The sequence below is a fragment of the Lontra canadensis genome, unplaced genomic scaffold (genome assembly GCF_010015895.1).
Source record: "Lontra canadensis isolate GAN:19392208 unplaced genomic scaffold, GSC_riverotter_1.0 scaffold23, whole genome shotgun sequence".
Lineage (NCBI taxonomy): Eukaryota > Metazoa > Chordata > Mammalia > Carnivora > Mustelidae > Lontra > Lontra canadensis.
The window spans coordinates 10,989,383-11,001,629 of NW_022631017.1; the positions used below are offsets into that span (position 1 = coordinate 10,989,383).

Here is a 12,247-nt window from a genome sequence, read left to right on the forward strand (position 1 = left end):
CTCAGGTGAGTTTATGGCACCAAGTAGCCTCTAAAAGTCCAAGTTTCATTTATTCAACTAGTGTTCAGTATATGCACTATACACACCATGTTCTTTAAATGAGCCAAGGTCAAATGTCTTCTCTACTTCTTACTGTGTTATCTTGGGCAAGTCACTGAAAGTTCCTAATGGTCCCTGACAGACGATGGGAGCTCAGAATATCAGGTGTCCTTTCCCATTCTTTCAATTTTTCCCCTACAAAACTGAGATGGTACTACCTACCACATGGACTTATATGAAGATTAAATGAAATAATGTGTCTGAAAGTACACTGTCAAATATAAAATGTATTTATTAAAGATATAATTGTTATTTCTGCTGCTTATTATTTGAACATCACCTTCCAAACAAGGATACTTAGTTCCATTTTCAAAATTTTATCATGGGACTAACAGTCTGATTGTTTAATCTCCTAGATTCCTTTGTTTTCACGGTCCTTCAAACTCACAGGTAAGAGGGTATGTCTACAGCACTGCCCCAGAGAAGAGCTGGCTCACAATGAGCTGTGACATTTTATAGAAGTAACTGTTCTCTTTCCATCACCACCCTGGCCTACACACTAAACTCTCCGTGTTGATGAGTCAAAGCCTGGCTGCTTGTGGGAGGTGTTGAGGAAAGGCAGCAGTGTAAAACAACTCTTCAAAGATCCATGAAGGTCACTATTCAGGTATTCATAATTTGCAATGGCATCATAATTCTAAAGCCTAACTGCACTGATTCATCCACTTCCCCATGAGAACATAGACTTGTTCAGAGTTAGCATTTGAGAAGAGCAAAATGCTCTCCCCAGCCCCCCAGGCCCAATTCTCCTTCATACTGTGCTCCAGGGGCAGCAGCACCACCAGCACATCATCCAGCACAAATGCCATCCCACTGGCCAGGGTCACTCTTGGAGAGCAAGAACTGTGTCACACTCAACTTTCCATCTCCAACACCTGGATCGAGTCTTCCCATTCAACAAAAAATTAAGTACTCACTACAGTGAATTTTTTAAAAATTTTAAGTCTTGATTGACAGCCTTAATATATCAATTACTAATACATTTGTTTATAGAGGGAGGCATGTACAAAGTAATCTAGGAATTGAAACATAAATTTTCCTTTCAAAAGTTTCATATACAAGAAAAAACTTGAAAATAGTAATACCCATAGGACGAAATTTGTACTACTACCAAAAATAGCTTCAAGTCTCATTTAGGTACATTTAACTTTGTTCCAGTGTTAAAACTTTGACAAAGACGGTTTTAATTAAAGCAGCTTTATAACCTGGTGCCATTAAAAAGAAATTTTAAGTCTTTAAACTTTTGTTAAAAAGGTTAAACAATAACAAAGAGTTTAAGCATGAGTATGAAATGCCTATATCTTAATAGAGAATTGGGCCTTCCTTGGACTATTATTTAAGAACTCCCATTCCCCCACGCCTCCAGCCAGTAGGTTGAAATACGGTATCTGTCAGACCTGTAAAGGGAATAAAACACTGGTATTGTTTAATTGATCAGACAACTTTGGCCCAGGACATTTTCTTTTTTCTTTCTTCTTCTTCTTTTTTTTTTTTTTAATTTATTTGACAGACAGAGATCACAAGTGGTCAGAGAGGCAGGTAGAGAGAGAGAGAAGGAAACAGGCTCCCTGCCGAGCAGAGACCCTGATTCAGGGCTCGATCCCAGGACCCTGGGATCATGACCTGAGCCAAAGGCAGAGGCTTCACCCACTGAGCCACCCCGGCACCCCAGGCCTGGACATGTTCTATAAAAGGTCCATGGTATATACAATGGGCCTCTCTCCTACAGAAATAATCCTACTCTCAGAGAGTTTAAAAACCAGATAACTAAGGTCCAGGTTGAAAATGGTGATGGCAGGTGGGTCCTGGGTTTCTGAGCTGCTAAGTCAGTCAGGGACACATGTGGGGCAGTCCATGTTGAGTGGCACCCATGGCGGTGAGGAGGGCTCTGCTCAGATGTGGAAGGACCTCCCCTACCTCACAGCGCTCCCTGATGTGGGAGTATGCTAAACGTCTTCCTGAAGTCACATCACAGGGAGCATGGAGAGCCCCAAGTTCGTGGCCTACCTCATTCCTGCACCAGGTCCAAGCCCTTTCCCAGGGGAGATGATAGTCACACTCTATTCCATAACTCTCACATGAATCCACTTCCAACCACCTATGAAAATGAATAAGGAGAACCTGGACCACTACCCAGCGTGGACCACAGCACTGGTTTGGACCATGACTCCGCGTGAGGACCAGAAAAGTATATGGGACCTTAAGCTCACCTCCCTTACTTGTGTCAAATGATGACCAGAATACTGACTTTCCATCCTTTTGTTTATGGCAGGAGATGGCTTAAATAAATAACTTAGATTGGTCCATGAAGAAAGTATTAAAATAATAAAAATTTTTAAAAAACACAAAAATCAGATAGCTAAAATAAACATTTTTTTTCTTTTAGTGATATAACATTTTGCAGAAGAAAGAAAAGGCTTACAAACATATTTGAAAAAAACTAGAATAAACTTAAAATCAACATTCTGGCTCCCAAGCAGTTAGTAAGGAGAAATTTTGGTTGAGAATAACCTCATATGAGAGGCACCAAATCTACCCCTTCCTCTTTTTCTTTTTTTAAAGATGGTATTTATTTATTTATTTGAGAGAGAGAGAGCACGCATGCATGAGAAGCAGGGAGGGGCAGACAAGCAGACTCTCCACTAAGCAGGAAGCCCAACGTGGGGCTTGATGCAGGGATCATGACATGAGCAGAAGGCAGATGCTTAACTGACTGAGCCGCCCAGGCACCCCTACTCCTTTCCTCTTAGAAAGCTATCCAGTTCCCTAAGGAGCTGACTTGCTTACACAGACCAACGCAGCACATGTCACAGAGTGCCAGAAAGTGCCACTCAGAAGGAAAGACCCAGAACATTAATAATGAGTAACCATGGAAACTGTGAGGTGAGGTTATATTTATTTTCTGTTTTGCACTTTTCTTCATTTTGTGTGAGAAGAATATATTCATTTGAAAATTAGAGTTAAAAAATACAGCTATAAAGAAATAAAGTACCATTCCTTGAGAAGAATTTGGTTCCCTTCCAGACCAAGCTTGAGAGGACAGCAGATCTAAGGGAAAAGACCTCTCAAGTGGCTCGAGACTAACCCCGGGTCTCTCCTATCTCCCATGCAAGAGAAAGAGGCACATTCTAAAAGAGAGGGCCCACATGCTAAAGAATCGTACTTCCACTCACTCAGTCACTTCCATACTGACTGGTACAGAAAGAGGGGGGTGCCAAGAATGTGGGTGGCTCCCTGAGCACAGTCCCAAAGTTTCTTTCTGTGCAGCCCAGGGACCTGGGGTCCTGACTCACCAGAAGCTACAACGTTAGATCAGTTACTATCCCTTTCACCGGCTTTCTGGGGATTCACAGATGAACCTCCGAAAAGATTAGGAAAACCTGGTATCCTTATCAAAGGAGGGTGTGCCCTTGGTCCAGCTCTAGGTGGAGTTGCCAGGCTGTCAGGTTTGCCTAAGGACACAGCAGTGGGCACTCATCAATGGTATGAACATCATTCCTCCCCATGCAGGGTACAAACCACCCTCAGATCTCAAAGAGAAATCTTTTGTTTTCTTTGTCTTCATACCATTCTTGGAGCAAAATGACAAGGAGAACCAAATTTGGGTGGGGGGCTCATTAGGCAAATCAGTGGTGCCTAAACGCAAAATACCAGCACCAGACTCTGGGACAGACATGTTTCCACTCCATCCCCTTCCCTAGGAGTTACCCAGCATACAGACGTCTGTACAGGTTCTGAGAGTGAGGTAAATGAAAGCTAAAATCCATCCTACTAAGCATTTCTTTGTGAGATCAAGAAGTGTGCTGGATAAGCCTTATTTGTCTTTTATTTCATGTGGTATTTGAAGCAAGTTTTCAGTCTGATGATTTAAGACAAAGCTGCCTAGACTAGTCCTGATGTCCACAGACAGCCACAGCCACTGCCCATTTTCACACCTGGACCTTTGGGGCCATGCTTTTCAGGTGGAAAGAAGACAACTGTTGTGGCTGCAGCAATAACTAAAGGGGAGATTTCATCTCCCGAGACTGGTAAGAATTCAGCAAACACTGAGCAGACAATTTTGTACTGAAGATATAAATTAACAGGAGTAATAAGGTCAGTCTATTAAAATGATTAGTTTCATTAAGAACTTGCCAAAGCTGGGTGGCGTTCCCATTTACCTCCCCAGGAGCTTCCCTTCTAAAACCTAAGATAGCCCAAAACATTATTTAGAGTTTTCATTTAAGATTTCTTCTCTACCTGATAGAAATCATTACTCTTAAGTCATTTTAAAGAAGAAAAGTTCAAATTTTTTCACATAGCAACAGAACAGCAGGGCAAAAATTTTTTACATGGCAACAGAACAGTAGGGCAAACATGCCAACATTAAAAATGACAGTGACAACACATACGGAGAGGCAGCTCCAACCACTAATGGCCAAGGTGAGCAGCACACAGATACAGAGGAATACATTATGGGTTTTAATAAATATTACAACCTGCCTAACAACTGCTATGGAATATACTCATTCCTGTTTAAAGACTCAATTTCTCCTTCATGCCAGATAAATGGTAACTCGTTAGAGCAATTTAAGCAGATACCGATAAAGGAAGTTTTTGATTAAGGTCATGAATCTGGGCTGACAGTAAAGCAATGGTGTTTCAGGGAGAATAGACTATTTAGCGAAGAATTAAACCTGGTAGAGGGAAAGGCACTACTAGTGTGGTACCTGCAAAAGGGCCTGGCAACTTCCAAAGCAACATGCTGTGGGAGGGCCAGGAGCCCACACTGGATGCACAGCTAAGGAGAAAAGAAAATTGTCTTGGAGACTAGACCACAGTTTTCCTGAGAGAAACAACCAAAAAGAAAAAAATGACCCCTATCTGCCTCTTCTTACTTCAAAAGGTTGTTATTTAATAGCAAATTTCTAAGAGTTTATTTAGGCTTAAAAATGCCTTCAAACTCCTCTTAAAATACTCAAAAGAACACATGATCCCACAGTGGCCATCACAACAACATCCCTTTTTTTCGTTACTCTGGTCAGGTGTCAATCTCTGACCTGGCCCTACACTTACCTTGTTGATAAAGTAAAACAAACAAACTGATTAAACTAAATAGATCTATTAATGAGGCATCACACTGATCTAGCAGAGAAAGCACAAATAAGGCTCAGAAAGACAGAAATAGTAACTACTATTTTTTTGTTTTTCTATTTGCACTCCCTAAAGAGCGTTTTTCAATCACTTGTTCAACAGTACGTCCAGGCAGAAGTGGTTGAAGCAAAAGGGAACACATTTGCTTTACTGCAATGACTTGACTAGGAAAGCTGCATATAAATCTCAGCGGATATATATCTTCTGGTGAGACAGTAAATTACCAGGGCACACTATCCGAGGGACACCTAAGAAAACCCAATTCCAGGGGCGCCTTTGGCTCAGGTCATGATTCCAGGGTCCTGGAATCAAGCCCCTTGTCTGGCTCCCTGCTCAGCAGGAAGTCTGCATCTCCCTCTCCCTCTACCCCTCTGCCCTTCCCCTCAACCCCAGCTCGTGCTCTCTCGCTCTCAAATAAATAAAATTTTTAAAAAATAAAGAAAGAAAAGCCAATTCAGAACAGAGATGATATAAATGCTAATTACTTAATGAAATGATCTTCTATAGAATGGAGGAGGGATAGGCAAAATGAAAGAGGTAAAGCATTTTAAGCTTCTTGGAAAAGATACTACTGTTGCCTTCTATCGATTCTATTCAGTAACTATTTACTGAGCATTTATTCCATGCCAGGTATGGGGTGGGGGGGGGTTGCAGAGAGAGCAATCTTGCTGATAAAGACATCAGACTCCAGCCCTCAGTTTTTATGACAACAAAAAAGCTAAAGTAAGCTAAAACAGGGAAATCTAGCATTGTTTATTTGCCTCGGAAAAATAAAAAGGATGAGGGGCACCTGGGTGGCTCAGCGGGTATAGTGTCCAATTCCTGATTTCAGCTCGAGCCATGATCCCAGGGTCATGAGATTGAGCACCATGTCAGGCTCTGCATGGAGCCTGCTTAAGAGTCTCTTTCCCTCTGCCCCTCTCCCTTTCTCTCTTTTACATTCTAAAAAAACAAAAAACAAAAAATAAAGTACCATATGGCCTATTGCCAAACGCATATAAGGTACTGGCCATTTAGATTTCCATTCTGTACACACAATAGCAAGTCAATCCTAACTGAATCACATGGTGCTACTTCCAGAAAAGGTTAAAGCTATTTGGTACAATTAAGGGAAATGCAGGGGGCGGTGGACAATCTCAATTCAATTTTAAAAGCTTGAAATTTAAATCAGACTGGTTCCCTTAAAAGACCCTTAACCAGGACGCCTGGGTGGCTCAGTTGGTTGGACGACTGCTTTCGGCTCGGGTCGTGATCCCGGAGTCCTGGGATCGAGTCCCGCATGGGGCTCCCGGCTCCACGGGGAGTCTGCTTCTCCCTCTGACCTCCTCGCTCATGCTCTCTCTCACTGCCTCTCTTTCAAATAAATAAATAAAATCATAAAAAAAAAAAGACCCTTAACCATATGCCTCCTTCTACCTGTCAGTTGCCCTCTCTTTACCACAAGAAGACGCCCCCTGAGATCCACTTAGAACTAGATACCTCCAGCCCCTGAGTACATTTATTCTCCCAGACATGCTCTCCCTTTTTTTTCCTTATAGGTCATCTCTCCCAATAATCCAGAGCTCTACCTAAGGAGACTCTACCTTCACCAAGCTGCTCAAATCCCAGGTGAAAAGCAAAACTCCCTTTCTTCATAGTCCCTAGAACCAGTACACCCACTATGTTTTTGCCTTCCTACTTAGTACCTCAATTACAGATAGCCTTTCTCAGTTATTCTGGAATCCACTGTGACAACTTTAAAGGGACTCATATCTTCACACACAAGGTTATAAGAGAGACTCTTATTCAACCAGACCACAGCTGCGCCGAACGCTTCAGCTGAACTGCCTTCTCCTTTCTGAACCAGCTTCTCAGTACAACTGATGAGTAACTGCCCTTCAATTACAACTGCCTACCACTTGTAAATTGTATTTCCTACCACTCTCAAAGGATGCTTTACACCCTTTCAGTCACCAATCTATTACCAAACTTCATTCTAATTGATCAATGATCCAGCAAAGGCTCCAAAATGCAAGACTGCTGGCGTACCAGGTTGAATAGTGTCCCTCTAAAAAGCTATGTCCATTCTGCACCAGGGAATATGATATTTGGAAATATGGTCTTTGCAGATGTAATCAAATTTTTAAAACGTCATATTAGATTAGGGTGGGCCCTGATTCAATGACTGATGCTCTTTTAAGAAAAGGAATATTTGCAACAGACACACACAGAGGAAAGACAGAGGCAAAGACTGAAGTTAGGCTGTTATAAACCAAGAACACCGAGGATTGCCAGCAACCACCAGAAGCTAGAAGAAGCAAGGAAGGATTCTTCCCAAGAGCCTTCAAAGGAAGCATGGCCCTGCTGACAGCTGGATTTCAGATATGTAGCCTCCAGAACTATGGAAAACAGACTTCTGTTGTTTTAAGCCACCCAGTTTGTGGTACTTTGTTGCAGCACCCCTAGGAATTGAATACAGCTGGCAAGTCAAGGTAAATGCAAATGAAGCTGCTTGATATTTGAGGCAAGCTTCTAGGCACTCTACAATTTCTTTCACAGAAAGGCATCTATGGACACTGCATATGTCCATAACCCTAAAAAACAGGGAAAGCAAAATGTTAGTTTCAACCAGATCAGTGAACTCTTTTGAGCTTAATGTCAACAGTGAACAGAGATGCTCCAATTCATATGGGTGTTTCTGATCACAACAGTTGAGGGAATTGAGAAATCAGAATGCAAAAACCTGAGGGGAATTAGGCCAGATCACTGCAGCAAAGAGCCCATCCCCTGTGAAAGAGCCCCAGGATCATTAACAGCAATTAACAGCACAGGGCACTCAGCGCTCACCACTACTTCCAACTGGTTTAATTAAGGCAGCAAAAGAGTGCCACCTACTGAAAGACCAGCCACAGAATTAAGGCTCTACTGTAAAAATTCCAATTATTTAAAACAAGTTGCCCATTCCTAGTAGAATTGGCTGAAGGAAAGAGAGTCTATAGCCAACATCTCTCTGTAGAACTTGCCTAATTTCCCTTAGGGGGCAGACTCCTGTGTTCTACCCAATTCGGGCACCAGGGAGTCAAACAACCAGATGGCCAGTGGCCTCACATCATGTGGGCAAGCATACCTTTTGCTGCATGATTGATGGAAGAGGGAGGTTCGTCATCAGACGTAGAACTGAGGCTCAGGGCAAGCTCTGCAACTCTTTTCTTCTGTTTCTTGATAGGGGCAGTGCATTCTGGATCATTTCTCCTCTTCATTGTTACTGCAACCATAAATCCAGATAGTCAGCTGCCCCTGTTAGAGCCACTAGGATCAGAGCAGGGATTCCAAAATATAAATCATCAATGGGATGGGATTTGGCAATTCCAAACAGCTTCCAATGCCAGCATTTGAATAGTCTTTTTCTCAAATTGAGGTCCAGGAAGGATACTAGCCAGCCTCTAGTCTTCAATAATAGCGGTTAGTTTTACTGGAAAATGTGTGGTGCTCACAGACCCAGAGTCCTCAGGGCCTTGATGTCATCTACCAAAATGTCATGGATCAACTCTACAAGCCACAGGGGAGAAAAAGCCTTGGGTACTTATTATTCTATACTTTTCATGCAACACTGGCCATGTGTGACAACAATGTACACTGGACATTACGAAACCTAGTGAATATCAACCAGTATTTCCAAGGTGAAGGGGCCAGCCCAGAATGATAGCTCCATCACCATCATTATTTTACCAATTCGGAGATTACATAATATGATACAAATGCTGGTTTTGGTTTATTTCAGGATGTTTGAAACCATGAAAGAACTGGGAAAGTTTTTAATGAGAATAAGGAACAGAAGCAGTGGTTGACTCAGGACTAAGAAAATAGAAGGGTGGGAAAATTATTCAAATTGGAGATAGCCACATCATGAACTATGGTGTAAAAATAATTTTAACAACACCAATACATCTCCATGAAAAAAATGGAGATGATCAGGCACCATGTCACCATCATCCATGCCCACTGGTAGGTATATGAGAGGTAAGCATGATTGGAGCGGGCGGGAAATGAGATGGAATGAAGTGATTATGCCATCCTGAAACCTTAAGGAATGATCAAGTTAAAGAACAAGAGAGTAGTAGTGAATACAGTGTGGTTTACACACAACTGATGGGCTATAAGGAGACTCAGAAAAGAGAACTCAAAACATAGAAGCAAACAGGTGGGTGACCAGCTGGGCTGCAATTCCTTGAGGAAGGGGAGGTGCAGAGGTACAAAATAGACTTTTAACTGGATCACAGCTGCAAGAGCCATGAATGCAACGATACCACTGATCCCCTCAACCTCACAAAACCCTGAATCACATGTTTCACTTCTTTGCAGTCAACCCAATACATTATCTTATCCTAAGGAGGCAGCCTTTCACTAGCCACAGGCCGGGGCTATCCTGGGGAAGTTAGAACGGGGAACCTTGAACAAAGAGAAAGCAAAACCACGTTTCACTTTAAACCACCGTCTTAAATGCCCCCCAAAATGCCCATAAAAAAGGGAAAAGGGCCATCTGATTCTTAACGACTCTGGGAGACTGCAAGCACGGGAAACTCAATGTGGACTGCGTTGGGGTGGGTGCCAAAAAAGGAGAGTGAATAGTTGTGTGAAAGGCAGAAGATACTGATGCTCCTCCCCAAACCACCTTAGATTAAGGCCTTCCGAATCGTCTACTCTAACCCTCTCATTTTCCACTGGATAGAACCGACGCCCGAGAGGGAAGGCCGCACACCTTAACCAGTGCCCCGCTCAACGGATCGACACAGGCCAGAAGAATGCGCCCAGGCAGGGAACTTCTACATGTAAGGCAAAAGGCCTGGTTCTACCTGCTGCTCCCCAAGGAAAGGGTTCAAATCCCCCTCTCCAGTCTTCTCTCCCAGGGTGTCGGTTTCGCCGCCCTTATTCACTGAGGGAGATGAGCACCTCTCTCTCCCGACCAGTCTTTTCATTTGAAAACAACGTGAGTGTGTGAATGTGTGCGCAGAGACGTTTGTCAGCGGCAACTCGGGATACTAGGAGCTGGAGGAGCAGGTCGGGGGCGGAGGAGGGTTGAAGGAAGTCGGGGAGAGAGTAGGGGCGGCGAGGGTCACCACCGCCAGTGCGCGGCCGAGGCGGCGGTGGAGGGGAGAGGGATGCTTCGCCCGCGCGCCCGCCCTCCCACTCGCTCCCCCCAGGCCGCGCGTCGGCACTCACGCTGAGGGGAGAGGGTGAGCTGCCTGGGAGCGGAGAGGGGGGGGGCTCAGGCTGCCGTTGCCGCCGCCGCCGCCACCAGGCCTGGCCCTGCCGCTGCCAGAGCCGCCGCCTCCTCCCTCAGTTTCGTTTTCCCACCGCCAGCCGGGTCCGCCGGCCGCGCTGTCGCGCTCGGGTCCCGCCCTGCGGCCTGCGCAGCTTGATGACGTCACGGGCAGCCCGCACCCTCTGCGCGGCCGGGTCCCGGCCCGGGGGAAAAAGACACGGGTTCGGGCCCGCCCCACCCCCAGCCAGGGCCGTCCAGGGCGCCTGCGCGCAAGAGCCTAGGGGGAAGGGTACAAAAGCAAAAGTAACCCAGTTATCTTCCTTCCCGCTCTAGGCACGAGAAACAAATATAAAAAAATTTAAAAAGCGGGTGTCGTCACATTTCACCTGATCTCATTATTATTTTCATTTTACAGATTAAGAGCAAGTTGAGAGAGGTAAATGGTGAACTGGTTAAGGTCAGAAACCCAGTCCCCTTGTTCACTGCTGTATTCCCAACATCCTGCGTATAATACATCCTCAACAGATGTTGAACGAAGGCCGGGAGGAGAGAAGGAATTCTGCCTATGCCATCTTACCATATGGAAACAGATGGCTTCCCATCCCAATCCCCTCTTCCAATTTTCTGGACAATATGGCCAAAAGTCTGCTGAACATCCTCACTTAGTCACTCACACTGATAAATTCAAATCTGATTTTATGTTTTCCTGTAAGCCTGCTCTTTTTCCAGTGAATGGCACCACCGTTCATCCCGTTGGTCCAACCGGAAATCTGAGATGGCCCCATCTCCCTCATTTCCTAGAGCCTCCAATATACACTTCATTGAGTTTACCGCCTAATTGTATGTCAAATGTATACATTCTTTTCCATCCCCATTGCCACAACCCATGCACTTGCCTTCTCTCGACAGGATTTCCCCAATCTTCAAATCATTGTTCCTGTCTCCAGTGGTGATGCCTGTAGTGTAAAATTTTAAAAATTTATTCTGATTCTGTCACAACCTGTCAATGATTAAAACCCATCAATGACATCCCATTTCTCTTAGGTTGTCTTTAAGATGGCAACAAAACTCTTCCGTCTGACCCGATCTGCAGTCCTTGCCTTGTGTTACTGGTACTTTCTCCCCATCCCCATGTCTCTTAAGGGTTCACCGCCCCCCCCCCCAACCTGGATAGCTCTTCTTCCCTTTTGCTTGGCTAATCCCCGCTTAACTCTGAGATGTGTTTAGCAACCTTATCTGGAAATCTTTCCTGACTCTGTAAGTCTGATTTGGGAATCCCATGCCTGAGTTCCCATACTTTTGTCCTTCTGCTATCAAAGTACTTATCTCAAGTGTTGTGTAATGACCCCTTGACTCATTTGTTTCCCCCACTCAGTTGTAAACTTTATTTTTTTTTAAGATTTTATTTATTTATTTGACAGAGAGAGATCACAAATAGGTGGAGAAGGGGGGGGCGCGGAAAGCAGGCCCCCCGCTAAGCAGAGAGCCCAATGCAGGGCTCCATCCCAGGACCACAGGATCATGACCCCAGCCAAAGGCAGAGGTTTAAACAACTAAGCCACCCAGGCACCCCCGTCAGTTGTAAACTTTATACAAGAAAGGTTATCTCCATCTGTCTGTATTAAATCCATAAGATCCACAAGATTTAATACAGTGGCTAGTAGTAGGTGCTCAATAGACATTTATGGAATCTGTGGAAGAATGGAAGGTGAATTAAGGTTAAATGATGTGCCCAAGGTCACAGAACTAGGAAGCAGCAAATGAGCATTTAAA

The 12,247-nt window shown here is 44.2% G+C and overlaps 1 protein-coding gene and 1 pseudogene across 5 annotated transcripts in view; one reads left to right on the top strand and one right to left on the bottom strand.

Moving 5' to 3' along the window:
- Window positions 1-10,582, bottom strand: part of CMTR1 (cap methyltransferase 1) — a 48,728-nt gene extending 38,146 nt beyond the window's left edge. The window contains exons 1-2 of one of the 5 annotated variants that reach the window (XM_032862318.1): window positions 10,432-10,573; window positions 8,339-8,476 (exon numbers count right to left, since the gene is read on the bottom strand). In XM_032862318.1, coding sequence (XP_032718209.1) covers window positions 8,339-8,471 — 133 coding nt within the window. In that variant the 5' untranslated portion in view covers window positions 8,472-8,476; window positions 10,432-10,573. Of the gene's footprint in view, window positions 1-8,338; window positions 8,477-10,064; window positions 10,343-10,431 lie in introns of those variants that run through there. The other 4 variants (XM_032862315.1, XM_032862316.1, XM_032862317.1 and 1 more) reach the window with 4 other exon arrangements.
- LOC116870505 lies at window positions 1,885-2,213 on the top strand (annotated as a pseudogene).
- Window positions 10,583-12,247: the final 1,665 nt, after the last annotated feature.